The sequence below is a fragment of the Rhinolophus hipposideros genome (assembly GCF_964194185.1).
Source record: "Rhinolophus hipposideros genome assembly, chromosome: 15".
Lineage (NCBI taxonomy): Eukaryota > Metazoa > Chordata > Mammalia > Chiroptera > Rhinolophidae > Rhinolophus > Rhinolophus hipposideros.
The window spans coordinates 11875769-11895269 of NC_138061.1; the positions used below are offsets into that span (position 1 = coordinate 11875769).

Consider the following 19501-nt stretch of genomic DNA (forward strand, 5'->3'; position numbering starts at 1 on the left):
AATTTTTGGTAATTGTGACCAATGTTGCAGTGACATTCACATACAAGTACCTGTTTGAATCCTTGTTTTCAATTCTTTGGGGTAGATACCTAGGAATGGAATTGCTGGGTCACGTGGTGATTCTATATTTGACTTTTTGAGGAACCACCAAACTTTTCCACAGTGGCTGTACCATTTTGCATTCCCACCAGATATACACAGGTTCCAGTTTCTCCACGTTCTTGCCACATTTGTCATTTGTACTCCTTTTCTATTATAACTGCCCTGGTGGGTGTGAAACAGTATCTCATTGTGGTTTTGATTTGCGTTTCCCTAGTGACTAATGAGGATAAGCATCTTTGTATGCTTGTGGACGATTTATATGTCTTCTTTGGAGAAATGTCTGCATCCTTTGTCCAACAAGTTCATTGTTTTGCCTTTGTACCGACTTGCGTCTGCACTTTTCTCCCAGAGTTTGGACTTGGGCTTCATCAGGAGGAGACCATATACCTGCGGGGGCAGGTGGCTGTGCAGATTTGAAGCGTCACGTTCAGTCTTTCATGATTTATTTCATTCCGTCAGCCCGTTTGGCATCCACTGTAGTGATGCTGTGTGAGTTCTCATCAAAAAAGAAAAAAAGAATTAGTGCGTGGGATTAACCCCAGTGATTTGACAGCAGAGGCAGATGGAGCCACTCTTAGTGTTTCTCTAGAAGCAGACAGGCCTTTCTCAGACACTCACACCCTCTGGGTTTCCTGGACCCAAGTCTTATTTTAGCAAATTACCCATGTTTTCCTCCCGGGTATTAGACCATGTACTGAATGGAGCAATATTTGCAGAGCACCCTGGATGGCACCTGGTATTTGTAGGTGCCCAGGGCCTGGCCCTCGTCTCTGCAGCGGGAGCCCACAGTTCTTGATCTGCTGCTCTTCTGGCCCTGCCAGTCCTGGCCAGCGGGCAGGGAGAGCAGTGTGGGGCTTCCAGCACTGACCCGGGACAGCATGGCTTCTCCTTGGGTGCACACTCCTGGGTGAGAGCCCCCGGGCTGTGCCGAGGTTGTAGCGAATGTCTGGGCCTGATTACTAGCAAGAGCAGTGGGGCAGTTGACAGAATGATATTCAGGCACCTTGGCTGTTGGCTCTTTTCTGATTTGACCTTGTATCTGTTGTGGGGCTCCGACTACAGGGTCCAGGAATGCTAATCCACCTGTGTTTCTGCTGTGGTTTTTCGTACTGAATGTCAAGACCTTCAGTATCACTGAAGAGAGATGAGTTCCCCAGGTTCTGGCGAGGTCCATGCCGGAGGGAGGGAGGAGGTGGTTGAGGCATGCACTACCATGGATGGAAGTTCTTTCTGAAAGGTGCACTCATGTCCTATTTTCTTATGACCGGCGTTGTTAATCATTGGGGTGGGGGCCTGCACCCCTTGGGGATCCTCTTCCAAGAAAAATGCATGTAAAATTTTGCACACCGTCTCGGTGGCTACAGGTTCCTCTAGTCATGGAGGCTGGGTTAAGAACCGGCTCTGGAGAGGGGAGGAGCCAGGAGCTGAGGCGCTTTTTGGACTGGGCAGCATCTCCGCTACGTGGGAAGCCTGGTAGTCTCTGGGAGAAAAGCAATGTCTCTTCTGTTCAAATTTTAAATACTAAATCCAAGAGGTTGCTGACACCCTACCTTTAAGGTACCTTCAAGCACCTCAGCCAGCTTTCCAGAGGCAACACTGCCCTTAAGAGCAAAGCCATGCAGCCCTCATTTCTGATCCCTGGGCCGGCCCCTACCACCTCTGAGGAGTGCATTTTGTCTTTTCCTTTCAGAAACGGCCCCCACGTCTGCATATTCATCTCCAGCCCGGAGTCTGGGGGACACAGGAATCACACCACTGTCCCCTTCCCATATCGCGGTAAGAAATGTATACCTGGGTGTGGGAGCGTGTGCTGATAACCTTGGCTTTCAGGGTCAGCTCTCACGAGGCTGCTGGGCAGCCCCTCATGTTCACGGTGTTCATGGTACCAGGTCTCTTACCCACTCTGGGCCTGGTGGGGCTGCTTCTCGAGCTGTTGGCCTGGGTGGGAAGCATGGACAGGGTGGGAGCAGCCCTTTAAGATTCAGGGCTCGGAGCCTACGAGGCATCTTCTTGGAGGGAAGCAGCCATATCTGGCTGGGGAATCTGAGAGGCAGTGGCTTTGTCGACTGTGGTTAATTGCTGTGTCCAAAAGTCTGTGGCTGTGTAATTGCTTCTGCAACAGCTTGCCTGGGAGAGGAGACCTGTGCAGGCATGAGCTTGCAGTGAGAGGGGCTGGAGATGGGGATATAACTCCCACTCTATCCCTCGCTGAAAGGGTGGATATTGTGGGCAGCTGTTCAAGGGACTTACATATAGCTAACCAGGGACAAGTACCAGGAGAAAGGGCAGCTTTGCACGAGCTGCTCAGATCTGGAAAGACCCCTCTGAGAAGAACTTCAGAGCCATCATTGGTTAGGGGTGCCAGCTGGTTCTGGTTTTCCTGGAACTGTCTGTGTTTTACATGGGAAGTCCTTCATCCAGGGACTCCCTCAGTCCTGAGAAAACTGGGACGCTTGGTCAGCTACAGCCAGGTCCTGTGGTTTTCAGACTCTGTACCCTGAACGTTCTCCACCACCTTGCAAGTGTGGGGATGACGGGCAGAGTGAGGAGAAGCCAGATGGGTGGGGCCCTCACCGCTGCTCTAACTAATATGTTCCAAATCCAAAATTTATTGGTTTGATCATTTTTAGTTCTTTGAGTATTAAAAAAAGGTCTATATTGCTTTTAAAAAGAAAAGCTTGGAAACGTGGAATGGTTTGACCTACTCACTTGACAGATGAAGAAAGGCTCAGGGCCCTGAAGGGATAGGACTCACCAGGGTCATGTGGTTATGACAGGAACAGGCAGAGTCCCTAGTATACCGAGCGCTCCTTTCATGCATGACACACCTGAGCAGGTCACCTGGAAGATGCACAGGGCACAGCTGGCAAAGCCCTCTGGGCAGTGGCTGCAGGTCTGCACGGGGGTTGGGGAGAGCAGTGAGAGAAAGAGTGTGTCACATTGGCTTCTGGCCCTGATGGTAGAATTTCCTGTAATTAGCTGCACTCATGCAGTTGATAAAAAGAGTGGTGGGCAAGCTGTAGGCAGGTGCCCTCTCCCCAGGGCTCACCCTTTGACAGACTTGAGCCAGAATGTGCAATACCTTATCTGCAGTGGGTACACAGCTGGGCCGGGTAGAACCACCTGGGGTATCTTCCTGAAAGCCAGGCTTGGCCACCCCTCCCCCCATACCTTACTCAGTGTATCTGCAGAATGATGCTGACCCGAATGTGTCAGAGCAGCCGACGTTTCTCGTGGTGGTGGCCGTCGACTTTGGGACCACGTCTAGCGGCTACGCCTACAGCTTCACCAAGGAGCCAGAGTGTATCCACGTGATGAGGTAAGTGCTGTGGCAGGGAGGGGCAGGTGCTGGCACCACTCACTGCACCTGTGGAGACTTGGGGGAGGGTCTGCAGTGGGGATGAGAGGAATTAGTTCAATGAGCAATGAATGGCACTTAGTAGGCCTGGATTCTGGCCCAGCTTGGCCCGAACTCACTGTGCTACTTTGAGCAAGTCACTTCTGATCCCTGGGCTCCAAGTTCCTGGTCTATAAAGGTGTTGTGTTGCTTTAATTGTGACTTAGTTGGTTTGGGGAACGGCCTGGTCAGTGTGTTTGAAACCTGGCCCTGGTGATTCCAGCGTGAAGCCTGGGGAAGTGCACCGATTTACGGGCAGTGTGTGTAGAAGAGATCCAGGTGCCGGCTTGGCTACTTACTGTGTGACCCCAGGCAACTGCTGAACCATCTATACCTCAGTTTCTTCATCAGTGAAATGGGGATAATGGCAACACCTGCCTCACAGGGTGTGTATGGAGATGCAATCAGATATCCTGTGAGGTGCTTATCACGGATTAAAATGTAAGCAAGAAAGGTGCCAGTTCTTCCAAGTGAAGACACGTCATGGGATGACAATGACCAGAGCAGAAAGCACCATGCCTGAGAAAAAGCAGAGTTCGGTGAACTTCAGCCAAGTGAATCTAAAGGGTCACTCACCTTGAAGTTGCCTTGGGTCTCCTGGGCCCGCGCTCTGTGCTCAGGACACTCCCTGCACCCCACCGTGGTGCACATGGCAGCCCAGCACGTTCTCTTGTCACCCCATCCACATGTGACCGGCTGTCTGTGAGGACTCTGGTCTGTCCAGCATGAAGCTGGCTTCCCTGGTCGGCTATGGCCTTCCTGCAGAGCCTGCAGCCCCTCAAAGCTTTGGAAGCCAGGAATTTATCACCCCATTTTCCAAATCTAAGGGTGGCTTTGAGCATACATTGTGATTGGCAATTCCTTCAACTGGTAATTGTGGAAATTAGTTGTCATTCCCAGAGTAAGATTTTAGGTGTTTTTATAAAGTGCTCTTTAAAACACAAGTCATAATGAAAGCGGTCCCCTCCCCAGTCTTGGGTTAGGCCCTGCCTTTCCTCTGGAAAACCAGATGTGAGGTCCCTATCCTAAGAGGCTCCAGAGACCCGTCCCGTTGTCTCATCAGGAAATACTGCAAGGCGGGTTCTAATAGAGACCCTGAGACAGTAGAGCTCTCAGGGTCAGTTGGAGTAAACCAGGATTCTGCCTCCAGTTAGCTGGATAGACGATCTAAGGGTCTGCCTCCTCTGCCATCCCGCAAGATGGAAACCCTGAGTGGAAAAGAGTGTTATGAAAAGCTAGAATCAGTGTTTCCGTAATTGGTTTAAGAAATGTTATTTCCAAGGGATAGTCATGCAGTGAAAGTTGGGGGGAAAAAGGCTAAAAATAACTTTGAACTTGGTTGGGAGGAACGCTCACAAAACATTGGCAGCATTCCGGGCCTCAGAGACATTATCCTACTTACTGTAGAGATTTTTGGAGGGAGATTCAACCTGAATTTTACTTTAGTCAGAACAGATGAACATAATCACGGTACAGAGTCTCGAAGTTATGCATGAGAAAGTTTAATTTTTTTGTATTTAAGTAGGAATGAAGGCATAAAGCTCTGAAGGGAAAAACTCAGGAGGTTGGCTAACTGTAAATGTCCGTGTTAATAGTAATGGAAGGTCCCTTTGTGAAAGGTTGTGTGTGGAGCTTTCCCCTGGCCCAGGTACCCAGCGTCTGCCTGGGACGGCGATCAGCCCTGGGTCTTCGGCTCCATCCTGATGGAGCTTGGCTGGGAAACCTGCCAGGGACGATTCTAGACCCATCCGCGTAGCAAGTCTAGGTGGAGGCTGGCTCTCCATCTGGACTGTGCTGGTCTCCCTGATGCTTCCTGACGCAGCGTTGGGAGTAGGTGTGAGCACAGCCAGAGTGCAGCTACTTCCCCAGGTGGGCCAGGGAGAGAAGAGCACTCCACTCAGTCTCTCTTCCCATTTACACACTTGTTCTCTAACCCACACGCTCACTTAGCGTTCCCGTACACGCCCGTTTGCCCACCTCTGAGCAGCCCGCAGTGGCCTTTCCTCCTTCAGCATCCAGCTGTCCGTCCTCCTTTCTCTCCTGGGCCCCGCATTCTTCCCTCTGCACCACCAGTTGGCACCTCTGCCTTCTCTGACCCTGGAGTATTCCCCTGGAAGTTTGAAAGAAGGTCCCATAACCTCTGCCTTCCCTTGGTGACAGGCGATGGGAAGGAGGCGACCCTGGAGTATCCAACCAAAAGACCCCCACCACTATCTTACTGACTCCCGAGAGGAAGTTCCACAGTTTTGGGTACGCCGCCAGGGACTTTTACCACGACCTGGATCCCAATGAGGCCAAGCAGTGGCTGTACCTGGAGAAGTTTAAGATGAAACTGCACACCACTGGGGTGAGTGAGCCTCTCCCTGGCCCCGCGTCCCCATGTTGGGAGCCAAGATTCCTCCAGCCTCGGGGGCAGAAATCTCCCCAACCCAGGGGACCCACAGGTTTCTCCCAAGCAGTAATTCACATCCATTGAGTTTGATCTTAGAAACAATCTGGAGCATACAACACTTTTATGGAAAACATAGCACTTTCTGATGTACATGTAGGCAGGGAGATGTTCAAAATATTTAACATCTTATTTGCCTTGGAAACTGACCAATCAGAGTGGACAATATCAGGAGATAACCCCTTCAGTTGCTGGATTTTTAGGAGATTAGGGGATCCTGAAGGAGGGACTGAGGGGCTAGGGGGCAGCTTGGGGGTCAGGGCAGTGGCTATGAACTAATCAGTTTGGAAGTAACAACTCGCCATTAATCCTCTGTCAGTGTGTGCGGAAGGGGTAGTTTAAGAAACCAAGTGCCCAATAATTGGAAGCCCAACTCCCACAGCAGTTTTGCTCCCACCATGCCAGTGTTCTGTGACATGTTCGGGTCGGTTGGGGCCCCTCCCCCAAGCTTCATGAAAAAGCCTGGGCTGTAGGATAGAATTTTTTCCATTTAAGCATTTTATCTCATAAATTTTCCTTCATTCTCAGTACTTGGAGATTCAGGATGGTGACAGTGTTTCAGATCATGTACTCTGGGGACAGACAGCCTGGGTTAAAATCCTGCCTCTGCCACCTTCATCGTACTTAATCCAAGTCCCTAACCTCTCCGTGCCTTGTTTTGCCTTATTGGTGAGGTGGAGACACCGATAGGGCCTTCTTCATTGGGATGTTGTAAGGATTAAAGGAAACAAAATACACGAAGCTCTTAGAACCAGGCTGGTACTTCCTAAGTGTGACTCTATCGCTAGCTCCTGTTATTATTGCTTTCATTTGTCTGCTGTTACGTGTTTGCAAGTGACAAAACAAATGTTAATGGGACACCTGGGGCCAGCACCCTGCCTTCGCAGGCTCGGTGCTCGTGGTGTGGTTGTCTCTCAGTGAAGCAGGCCAACTCCTGCCAGAAATGCATCCTTTCCATTTCACCCAATGGGATTCAGTGCTGAATTCAGCTTGTGCAGATGAAAGAACAGGGATTTTTTCAGTTTGAATTTTTAAGATTCTGAGCCCGTGGCTTCTTGGTGCATAGCCACCTTTCTGAGCCTGGGAGCCACCACCCAAAAGCTGGGGTTCCTTTGCTGAGCGCCAGGGGTGGGAGGCGGCTGGTTGGGAGGAGGGAGCTTGTGCGGTGGGTCAGGATGACTGACAGGCTCCATGAGGCTGGTTCAGCAACTCAATACCCCTTCACGCTCCAAAGGCAAAGCCTAATTACCTGGCCGGGATCAAGCTGGAGGCCCCACGGATATTTTTGCCCCTTCGTAGTAATGAGCCTTTTGGTTCCAGGAGACTTGGGAGCTTTCGCTGCCCATCCCCACTCTGTGGGCACTTTTCTCTTCATTTTTTAATGACTTCAGTCCACACAACATCTCACAGAGCATCCTCCATCCGAGGACAGCACTCAGCAGCTGCTTTAGCTTCTGGTGGGGGAAGGGAGGCAGCGATGCTGGGCTCCCAGCAGATTAGGCAGCAAAAGCCTTAAAATAGGAGCTCTTCTATTTCGGTGACTCAGGTGGCAGCTCATTGGGGAACGAAAGCTTCACGTCTGTTTTGCGTCATGCGTGTCAGTGAGTTCGCATGACTGTGTAGGCCTCCGTTGGGGGGGCTCCGGAGGGTGACCATATGTGTCCCCGTGTGGAAATCGTATGTGGATTGCACTGGCAGTGGCGCCTGCTGCCTTTTCTCTCTTCCTGGGCTCTGTTACTGCCCTGAAACATCACTCCCAGAGGATCCAGGAGAGAGAGAGAAAAAGAGGGAGAGGGGAAGGAGGGGAAGTGGAGGTGGAGCTGAAGGGAACAGCCAGGGCTTCCTACGCACTAAGAGCACAGTGCTGCCAGGCCTGTTGTGGGGGACCCACCATCCTAGTTTGCCCCTCAAACATCGGGAAACCCAGATATGCAGCAGGTTTCTCAGAACGCCACGTAGCAGTTCCTAAAGCCAGAAGGCATGTCTCTCCTTCGTCTTCTCACTGTTTCATTCCTCTCCCCCCGCCAGGACCTCACCGTGGGTACAGATCTGACAGCAGCCAATGGCAAGAAAGTGAAAGCCCTAGAAATCTTTGTGTACGCCCTGCAGTACTTCAGGGAGCAGGCATTGAAGGTAGGACATGTGACCGTGCCTGTGGGTAGGGGGTATGTCCCTGCCAGCGAGGGGAGCAGGGACAGCATGGAGGGGGAGAGCGTGGGCTGTGCGTTCAGGAAGCAGGGTTGCACCCTCCTGCAGTGCTGGGGGGGATGGGAAATGGTGCAGCCACTGTGGAAAACAGGCTGGCAGCTCCTCAAAAGCTTCAACACAGTTACCACATGACCCAGCAATTCCCAAGAGAAATAAAAACACCTATTCACACAAAAACTTGTAAGAGAATGTTGAGAGCAGCACGATTCTTAGTACCTGAAAAGCAGAAACGACCCACAGGCCTATCCATGGATGAATGGGCAACTAAAGGTGGTCCATTCATACTATGAAATATTACTCCGCCATGAAAAGGAATGTCATGCTGACACATGCTACAGCATGGATGAACCCTGAAAACATTATACTGAGGGAAAGAAGCCAGCCACAAAGGGCCACATAGTGTGTGACTCCATTTATATCAAATGTCCAGAATAGACAACTCCATGGAGACGGAAAGTAGGTTAGTGGTTGTCAGGGGCGGGCTGGGAGACAGTGAGATGAGCAGTGACTGCTAAAGGGTATGGGTTTCTTTATGAAACTTAGATGGTGGTGATGGTTACACACACCTTGGGAATATACTAAAATGCACTGTGTTGTATATTTTAAAAGGTAAGTTTTATGGTACGTGAATTATATCTCAGTAAAAAAAAAAAAGAGAGAGAGGCAGGAGAAACATCTGTGTGATCTTGGGTGAGGTGCTCAATCTCTCCGGCACCCGCGTTCCTAACCTGAAGACAGAGACAGGTAACTGGACCTCGTGGGTCAGTCATAGACATGAGTGCCTTCCTCAGGCGTGGCACAGAGGATCCTTGGCAAATGGTTGCTGCTATCCCTCCTTCGTCCCCTCCTTCTCCATGCTCCCCACCCTGACCCCATGGAAGAAGCTGACTGTGTGACTGAGTCCCGTTGGATTGTCCTTGGAAAGGTTTGTGCAATGATGGCCCAGAATGCGGAAAACGCCTAATTTCTAAGTGGAATATAGCTGTCACTCAGTGTCCCCTCCCATGGGAATGGTGATGAGTGGGTGTAAGTCAGATGATCGAAGGGCCACATGTATTGAGCTTTATGCAAAAAGAATTGGCAACTTTAGAAACATTTGATATTATGTGATCACTAGAAGAAATTTAGTGAATTCTAGAAATGAATAGAAATAGGAATAGTGGAATGGAATGGAATGGAATATGGAATATGGAATGGAATGGAATGGAATATGGAATGGAATATGGAATGGAATGGAATGGAATTACAGTAGAGTTCTAGAAATAGGGTTAGAGAGAGAAAAAGAAGTGAGAATGTAATACTGCTTTCATCCATCCAGGTTCCTTTTTTGGGGGGAGTACTTTTGATGTGTCAGATCCTCTACAAGCCCTGGCAGTGTAGAAGTGAATATGGCATGAAGCAGTGTGCAGTCGGTGGGTGGCGTTGTGCGGGGTCACTGGGAGTGCAGTGTAGGGAGCAGCAGGGAAGGCTCCCTGGAGGAGGTGATTGGGGGCCTCTGAGAGGCACAGCTGGAAGGGCGGATGTTTCAAGCTGGTGGAAGGGCACAAGACCCGCTCAGGGGAAAGCAAACGTAACAAACAGCTGTGGGAAGCAGGCAGTTTGGGGTGGGAGAACGGCAAGGCTGGGGACACACCGGGGCTGTGAGTGAGCTTGGGACATGATTGTCCAGAGCCCCCAATCCCAAGCTCGGGAACTTCTTGGGTAATGGGGAGCCAGGAAAGGATTTCTTGCAGGGGAATGCCATGGCCATAGGGAGAGACTGTACGGACAGAGGTCACAGCGGTGTCCAGGACGCTGGCTCAGACCCAGCAGCAGGTTTGGCTGAGGCCGAGGGCGAGGCCCTGAGGCTCAGGGCATGGTGGGTTCATTTGGAAAACCTGAAAACCAAGAAGAACGTGGGGGTGGGGAAGGGAATAAGTGGGTCTTGGGAAAAAATTCTACCAGAAAGGAAAAGGGGAGAGAACAGAAAGGAAGGAAGTAGGAGGGAGACAGGAAGGCAGGAGCTTCACGAAGCCGATGGGGACCTGGAGAAGGGGAGAGTGCCATTGTTCCAGGTGGCAGCAAAGCAGAAGAGGTGGACGTCTGTCAGCCTGAAGAGCAAGTCCCAGAGGGACGGACTCAGGGCCTGTCTGCCTGACCACAGGTGGCAAGTCTGAGGAAGCTGGAAGGAGCTGGGGTGGGGAGGGGGGAGGCAGAGTACTTGGGGGGTGGGGGAGGGGTGGGCTCTGGCTTAAGACAAGGCGCTATTGGGACTCTGGGAAAATTTAGGACTTGAGAAAGTCCATGACACTGGAGCATGTTTCCAGTTGGCCAAGATGAAAGGAGTGACTAACCCATCTCAGAAGAGGGGGACGGGCGCTGAAAGTCAAGCAGAGGCATGGATCATGGGTGGCCGTGAACTTGTCAGCTCAGCCAGAGGCTCCAGGAACCTGCTAGCACCTTCTCGCAGCAGGGAACAGGTGGAGAAATTCCATGAGGAAAACCTGTTTGAGGAGATTTATAGGAGCGAGGCCTTTCACAACAGGGCAGGCTGGTATTTGGGGGACAAAAGGATTCAGAGGAGAGAACTGAGTGTTGGGCCAGAATAAGCTAAAATAGAGGATCTCAGAAGTCATATTCATGAAGGAGAGCAAGCGAAAGTGCCTGACACATGACAGGTTTAATTAATGTCAGGTTCGTTTCCCTTCCAAGCTGTTCTCCATCCACTGGTGCACAGCTAGCTTATCTAAACAACTTTCCCAAGGAAGCACATCATTCAGGTTTCAAGCCTCTTCCTGTTTAAAGAGTTTAAAATAGCCTGGATGGTAATAGGCGTTGTGCTTAGAATCCTTCTGAACACATGCCACATGCTCACCTACTTTTAAAGCCCAGGGTACACGTGCAAGGAAGTAAAACATGATTTTAAAAAAGAAAAGTAAAAGGCTAGTTCATGTTGTCCCAAAGCAGAGATTTTTTTTTTTTAAACTTTTTTTGAAAAAGTTTGCTGAATGTACTTAACATAACTGAACTGTATACTTAAAAATGGTGGAGGTGGTAAATTTTATGTTCTGTGTCCTGTATCACAAATAAAAATGAAAATTATTTTAAAAAGCAAGAAAAAAAGTTTACTGATCAAAGAGGAAGTTAGTTCAGTGACAGGGTGGGTCCCAAGGTAACTATTTGAAATAATAGGGAAAATGAAACACCCGTCAGAAAAAAAAATCACCAGCCTACGAGTATTCATTAACCTGAACCGTGTCCCCAGAACCAACTCTGATGCAGATTAGTGTATGTTTTTAGGTTTGATTTCAGGTTTGTGTGGTGACTGGCATTGGGGGGATAGCGGGGAGGAGGGGAATGGGGAGAGAAGAAAGAACCAGCATTTATTTATCGGAGATCTTCTCCGGGCCAGACCTGCCAAATGTGTTCTCATTTAATCTTGCCCCCAATGCACAGGTTAGTTTTATTCTCCCCATTTTACAGATGGGGATACTGAATCAGAACTATTCTAGAGACATGTTTGGGGCCTGGTAGAAACCTCTGAGGCTTCCGGCCATCCCATTTATCCACACGGTGTTTTTTTTTTTTAACCTTAATCAAAAGTTAAGGGCAGCATGGCTCTTGCTTAGGTCATGTGATTCAGATCCTTCCTGTCCTGTCAGGAAAACTCCCCGGATGTGCTGGGCTTTCAGGAAGGTAAATGACCGTGACAACTTTGACAACAGCTGCCACCAGGATTACAGGGCCATGCGTTGTTCTGGGTACGAGACCACCTGGAACAATTTAGTTAAGACCTTGGCCTTTAGAGTCAAGGTAGACCTGGGTCTGGGTCCACATTTTGGTTCTGCCACTTTCTAGCTGTGCAATCATCAAAAAGAAGCTGACCATACCTAAGGCTTAGTTTCTCATCTGTAGAAAAGGGCACAGTTCTAATCCCTTCCTAACAGGGTCCTGAGATGGATTCTTGGAGACGAGGTGTGCAGAATGCTTAGTAAGGTTGATGCAGAGTAAGCTCTCAGTAAATGTAGCTCTCAGAAATGATCAATCCTCCCAACAACCCCATTGTACAGATAAGGAAACTGAGGCCTGAGGGGTTGCCACTTACGTAAAGTCATATGACTAGGAAGTGGCCACAGACCTCTGAGCTGCCTGCCGTTCACCTGCGGTCAGTCAGAGAGTGAAAGCTGCTGGGAGCTCCCTGCTTGCTGAATATTCAGAAAACAGACCATTGCTCCCTAACGCTGGTAAGTTCAGTAGGCTATGGAAGTTAAGTAAGTTCACGGCCAAGAAGCCTGGATTCTCAGCAAAGCCCCGGGAGGACCAGCTCTGTCCACTTGACCTGCTACACTTTCTTTGGCTTTAGGAGCTCAGTGACCAGGCTGGTTCGGAGTTCGAGAACTCTGATGTCAGATGGGTCATCACGGTACCTGCCATCTGGAAACAGCCTGCCAAGCAGTTCATGAGACAAGCTGCCTACCAGGTGAGTGCGGGGATGGGAACAGACGGGGCCCAGGACGCCCACGGTGGTGACTCGGGTGTCTCCCAGCATTTACAGGCTTCCTTAGGAGGCATCAAGGGATCTCCCATAGGCAGGGGGACCAGGAGTCTTCTTATTCCTCAGCTTTCTCCTGGGGGAGGAACGGGGGTCAGACTGAGAAGGGGACGGGCTGGGCTCCGTGTTCTTTCTGGCTTTATGCCCCTCCAGGCCACTCTGCTACGGTGGAGTCCCTGGCACTAGGATTTCAAACTAGGGTTCAGAGACATTTCTCCGTGGGTGAATGGAATTGAGAACTTTAAGTAAAAGGCTTGGGAGACAAGAATATTTGAATAAGAAAGGAATAAAGACAAGGCCAATGGCTGTGAACCATACAGATCAGCTTGCTATGGAGGCTGAAACCTGCACACATGCAGCTGGGAAATAAAGGAAATATGATTTTCCTCTGCACATTTCACCTGTGAACACACAGGAGCACGTATGGTCGCCTGAGAGAGGGGTGAGGGCTGTCACACCTGCACAGTGGCAGACGCCTGGATGAGAGCCGTGGTATGGCTAAGGAGGACGCCAGCCAACACTGCACCTTGGAGACAGAGCATTCCAGGGCCGATGGTCGGCCCATCCCTCGTGGGCGCCTGGGGGTACCACTGATGCCACAAACCCTTATGGCCTCTAACCCTCACACTGTTTGCAGACAATCTGTGCCACACGAGGCTTCCGTGCGGGTCTGACTTCATGGCAAGAATGTACTGACCTGCTGTTCTGATCCCAGGACAGAGTCGGTTCCGGTGTACTTAATCCCCTGGGTTGATGAAAGCCCACTCTGGGGTCTGGGTCAACTCGCTGTGCTCTGAAAGCCAGTTTTCACAGCTGTCCACCTGAGCTGGCCTGGGGACGGTCACCAAGGTAATAGATGTCTTTTTGCCAACTGCCATGCCTCTCAGGAGACAGCCAGCTTTCCCATACCTCTGACATTGAGTTTCTGGCCACATATATGAAACTTTCCTTTCAAAACACCCCTTGAATCCACCCTGAACACGGGAATATAGTAAACTGACCATGGGCACACTGGTGTCACGAATTGTACTTGATGCTTGAGGCTTTCCTCCAGGTGGCAGGTAGAGTTCAAGGAAGGGCAGTGTCCCCTCCCTTCACTCTCCCCCATTCCCTTTCTTCCCTCCCCTGCTCCAGACTGTCTCCTCGGCTCTCCCCGTCGTCTGCTCAGCGTGAGAATCTGGCTCAGTATATGTATGTATCTGCCAAAAATAGATTTGTTTTCATAGGGATGAAGGAAGAGGATGGAAGTTCCACAAAGAGGCAACTTTTTTAAAAAGAAAGGAACACAAATGCACTTCAGCTGTCCACAGAAGCCCTGGGCATCATGGAGCTTGGCTGTGGGCTCAGCCTTCAGGCAGTGTCCAAAGATGGGACACTGGGCATAGCTGTCTGTAAGACAGCCCAGTGTTCTGAGATTTTCCCAGGAAGGCTACTCCAGATTTCATGGTTTTGACTCATATTTTCCAGCCCACAGGAAGACTTGGACAACAAATGTGTGACCCGGAAAAGGGTTAGTTCTTATTTTTAGCCTGAAAAAGAAAGAGGTTCAGTGACCAGCAGATTGTCAGGGCTGTTGGAACTCTGGCTGGCTCTGCCAAGGACAAGGTCTCTGAGAGGGTAGGAGTCGGGGGCAGGGCCGGGGGGAGAGGTCCCTTAACACTGGGGCAGCTCAGGAGGAAGGAAACCAGGCAGAAGGGGGTGTGGCGTCCTCTGGGGTTTGGCGGAATCAAAATGGCACCTCAGAGGATAGAAGGGTCAGCAGATCCTGGGCAGGGCAGATGTGACCAGTATTTATGGATGTGGGGAATTTGCTTCCTGAAGCCCAGAGACATGCTGCACATGGCCTGTCCTCTCGATGCCAGGTAGCTTTTGTCTGGTACAGTGTTTGTGAAGCTTAATTTTGGACCATTTGTCATTCTGATTTGATACTTGTGTTCAGTTTACAGTCACGGAATGGATTTCAAGATAGCAGAGACCATTAAGTCATTCATTTGTTCATTAAACAAATCTGTGCTGGGGCCTTCTGTGTGACAGGACTTATGGTATGTGCTGGATTCATGCCCTGTGCCCCCAAGATGGCTCCTGCTCACCAACTGCTTGCAGCTGAGTGGTTCTCTGAAGGCTTTCCTGCTTCTGGGAGAGGGGCAGAGGGCGTGTTAGGGGCATGGTTGCTTTGCCAGACTCTCTGCAGTCTCTTCAGCCTGTCTTCTGGAAGATTCCTCATGACAAAATGGAAATGAAACTTGCTGCTCTGTGGCCAAAATTAGCATCTCTCCAACTCCCTCAGCCTCCATTTGTTATACAGAATCAAAGTTGTGTATCTGTGATAGTTAATTTTATGTGTAAATATCAAGGGGTACCCAGATATTTAGTCAAACATTATTCTGAGTGTTGCTGGGAGGTGTTTTGCAATGAGATGAACATTTAAATCAATTGACTGAATAAAGCAGGTTGCTCTCCCTAAGGTGGGTGGGCCTCTTCCAGTCAGTTGAAGGCCTGAATAGAACAGAAGGCTGAACCTTCCTAGATGAGAAGGAATTCTTCCTGATTGCTGGCCTTCAAGTTGGGACATCATTTTTTTTTATTTTTATTTTATTTTTGTCTACCTTTGGACTCAAACTGAAACATCGGCTCTTCCTGGGTCTCGAGCCTGCCAGCAAAGGAACTATATACCCGTATGCCATCACTGGCCATCGTGGTCCTCCAGCTTACTGATTGCACATCTTCAGACTTGTCAGTCTCCATAATCATGTGAGCCAATTCTTTATGAGAGATCTCTTTCTATATATACATACATCCTACTGGTTTGGTTTCTCTGGAGAACCTTAAGGCAGAACACCAAGCAAAAACCACAGTTCTTGGCCCAGACAGCTTTTGAGATCCGAGCGTGCCCACCAACCCTTTCCTCCAAAGTGTTGCTCATCAGCCTGGCTTCAGGCGGAACAGCCAGAAAGATGAAGTAGGATGGTTAGGGCAGCTGGGAAACCGGTCCCATCCAACCTGTATGCGGGCAAAAATGGAGCCCCTCCTTCCAGGCCTATCAGAGCTTTCCTAAACGCAAGTTCATAGCACAGTCATGTGGGGTCTGAGCTTCTCCTTCCCCCAGCCTGGTGGAGGAGGAAGGGGCCTGGCTGCAGAGCAGGAGATGAGGCTCTGGGCAGCCTCGCCCTGGGAGAAGCAGGCCTGGAGTGGATGGTTCTGGGGTTCAGAGGTCTGGGGTTCTGCTCAGAGGCCAGTGAGAGCTATAGAACACCACAGAATACAGCCTCATCTGTGAAACTCCAAAATCTCTGCTTGTTGAAAAAGTAGGTCAAATCTCTGTCTTTTATAATTCGCAGCGTTGGGGCCCCTTTAGCCCCTTGAAGAGCATTCAGTTAAAAGATGGTAGCAGAAAGAATCACTGCTCTCTCTTCTGAAGCCTTCGGAAAAGACCTAGAATGGGAGGTAGTTAGCAGTTAGCCCACTGAGTTTTGAGAGCCTCACAGATAGGAAATAGTCCAGTTTCTTTCTAGAGGCATTTTGCCTAACATGTGTAATTCTTGTAGGTCCCAGAAATCTGTTACATAAAAGATGTTCCCCTACCTGTGATTGATTTCATCTAACACCGGCTTGCAGCTTGCATTTGCCTCTGTTTCGGAACAAACTACAGTGAAAAATAAACACACCGGGGGGTAGAGGGGGACGGCTGGAAGATCACCATCCCATGACTCCCACAACCAGTGCAGCTGTAGCCCTTTGCAGTTGGATTCCAGGCCAGCAGAGCACTCAGCCCATCTGGTCATGTTTTGCAACTGTGAACACAGTCCCTGGCAGCTTTTCCTAGCTGAGTGCAGGACCAAGGAGCAGAGAGTGGGTGTAGACACTCACGTCCGTGGCCTCCCTGAAGTCACCTACCTGCTGCTGCTCCCCGGTGGGGCTCATGACCACGAAACAGCACTTTATAAAGCTACTACGATGGCGCTCCTGCTGCCCCAGTTTCACGGAGGAGTCAAGTCGGGTAGCACACTCTTGGTTCTGACACTTTCTGTTTGTAGAGTCCCCAGGTCATGTTAGTAGAATGTTCGCTCTCAGTTCAGTTTTGCAGAGATGAGCACCAGGGAATTGCAGAAGAAAGCCTGGCTGGAAAGATGCTTGATTCATTGATTCAGCAGCTACTCTCTGAGCACCTACTGTGTGCTGTGGGGCAAGAAGTCCTGACTGCTGCCCTCAGAAAACACACCATCTTGTAGGAGAGGCTAGACACGTCCACATGGGCCCTAGCGGAGGGAGAGCTCACATCGGCACAGGAGCCATGAGATCCTAGCTCCAGAGGCCCAGTTAGCAAAAGCCGAGAGCCAGCCCCCCCCCCGCCCCCCGTCTTCCACTCCAGGTGACCCTGGCCTGATCCCAGACCCCCAGGTCTCCTGACGGCTACCAAGCCGAGGGCTTCTGCTGAGAAGACCACCAGTGTTTATACAGAAACAAAGCTTACACTTCCAGGCACTGGAGGCTTTTGCTCAGAGAGAAAGCCAGGTGGGTTTGGGAGTCTGGCGGATGGTCTAGTATTTCCTCCTTTTCTTGGAGTCCACAGGCCTCCCTGGGACCCCTCCTGGCGGGGGGTGGAATCTGTATAGAGCCAGCTGCTTCCTCTTTCCTCTCTCCCTTAGCTCTTCACTGTGGCCTCCATGAGAGTTACAGGTGGGAACACAGCCCCTTGCTCTCTGGGGAGCTTGAAGGGCTGGCTCAAGCAAAATAGTGTGGTTTCTTTGTCCTGTGTCCCTCGGACGCTTCTCAGCCCCTCTCTCACCTCGCCTATTCCTACCTTCTGGTTTGGGGTTGTCTTCACCTCCATTCCCCGTCGCATCCTCTCCCGGGGGTCGCGGGGAACCCCTTTCGCCGTGGAGCTGAGGCCAGCCCGGCTGGGGACAGGCAGATGGAGGCCTCTCCTAAAAGTGCAGTCATGTTGTTCTGGCACTCAGGTCTTCGGGATGCAGGAGCACCCTAGTGGGGACCGGTGCAGTCACACACCAGGGACACTTGGGCACGTCGGGTTGTGTAATTTGACTGAAGGTTCTCTCTCCTCTGGACTCCTTGAGTTGAATTTTCCATATAGATATATCGTCTAAATCCGGGATCCTGCATAGAATTTGAGGCAGGGTGTGGAAACGAATGGCATTTATTTTCGACTTTTTCTTCCCTCCCATCTGTCCCCCACTGCCAGGCCCAGGCTCCCGTTGCCCTTGCTGGCCACGTTGGCGCCGCCTGGCAGGTTGACATCCCAGTGGGACAGGATGACAGTAGCGCTCCTTTCGAGTGGGCAGCACCTTTGCCTTTCCTCCTTTCCTCTGGATCCCTGGGCGCCACGCTGGTGCTCTGCTCACCTGACTTCTCCGCCCAAATTATTTTCCATTCTGAACTTGGAGGATAGCCTGGTACACTGAGGCCCAACTGTTTCTCTGTAGCTAGTCTTTCCTTCTTCCTCACCTCATATTGTGGAAGCCGGGCCCGGTGGCTTCTATTTCAGGCGGTCTGCGGTTCATTTTGGATTTCTTCTTCTGGGATCCTGGGGATTAAGGTTCAGCGATCTCACCGTACCTGGCGGCACTTCAGTTGTATAACCCTGACCTGTTGCATTGGGTGCTATAACCTCAGCTGTCTTTGTGCCAGGGGTATCTACTGTGATCCTGTGAGAAAGTGAGCCTGGGGATGGGGGCTTTTAATCTCTTGAATAGGGAGTAGTGGGAAATTCTGTCACGCGTCTGTGGCACTGGCCTGTTGACCCATGCCAATGAAGGGCAGACCCTGCCTCTTCCACCTGGGGAGCGAGCTGATGGGCATAGGTGCTGCCCACGTGGCTGGCCACAGTCGCAGGTACGAGGTACTGAGGAGGTAGGTTTCCTCTGGACGGGGCAGTTCTGTCCAGTTCTTCCAGAAGAGGTTCTCCTACGTGCTGTCAGTCATTCAGTACTGGCAAAGTGGAGGTTTTCAGTCCCCTACCTGCTAATTGATGGTATCTCAAGAGGACATAACTAATCTGTTCATTTGGGGTACGGTTATTTCAGAGAACTTCAGGCTGCACGTATGGGCAGTGGGTCATGATTGGTTGCTGTCCCAGAGTAAATGGGTATCATGCCTTTAAGCCAGTTGAGGGGGGAGCATTCGAGGCACTGGGGAGTTTTGTCCAAGTCTGAAGGCCTGGGCCCCACCCCAGTAACAAGTCACTCAGAGCAGGATTGCTGAGAATCGAGTAAAGAGCTGGTCAGCAAGGTGCGAGACCAAGGTCTGGGCCAGCTGTGCCACGTGGGGTTGGATAACTTGGAGCCTAAGACTGTCTGGTTTCAGCACTGAAAGCCTCGTGTTCCAGGAAACCCGGGGCAGTTGGTCACCCGACATTCCTGAGCCTTGGTGTCTTTCTGCATGAAGTAGTTCGACAAAAGGTCCTTTGCATCTCTGATATTCTAACCTGAACTCCCTCCCCTCCTTGCCCAATAATTGAACCTCCTAAGCCCCTTTCACTCGTGACTCTAGGCTGGCTCCACCTGGTGAGAGGTCATTGTGCGTGTGGGACATAAGGTGGACCATCTATCCATGGTCTACAGGATGAGTTCACCAAACCTCATGAGCCTGGTGTAGGGCTCGGGGTGGCACGAGGACAGCATCCTGAGGTTCCCTAGGAAACGGGAACAAAGACAACAAACCCTGCGGTGACAGGAACGAAGCGTGCTTCTGTTCTCCATCATGCTGGCAGGCAGGGACACCCCATGGGCTTCAACAGCTTCAACCAGCAAGCGAGACCTGGTGCCCCAATTCAAGGCCAGGAGAGGTGGGCAGGGAC

General features: G+C 50.7%; 1 protein-coding gene across 8 annotated transcripts in view; it reads left to right on the forward strand.

The window, feature by feature from the left end:
• Positions 1-19501, forward strand: part of HSPA12A (heat shock protein family A (Hsp70) member 12A) — a 139132-nt gene that overhangs the window by 106675 nt on the left and 12956 nt on the right. For all 8 annotated transcript variants that reach the window (XM_081074992.1, XM_081074988.1, XM_081074994.1 and 5 more), the window contains 5 exons: positions 1793-1878; positions 3294-3421; positions 5660-5846; positions 7977-8081; positions 12499-12615. In XM_081074992.1, coding sequence (XP_080931118.1) covers positions 1793-1878; positions 3294-3421; positions 5660-5846; positions 7977-8081; positions 12499-12615 — 623 coding nt within the window. The remainder of the gene's footprint in view (positions 1-1792; positions 1879-3293; positions 3422-5659; positions 5847-7976; positions 8082-12498; positions 12616-19501) is intronic.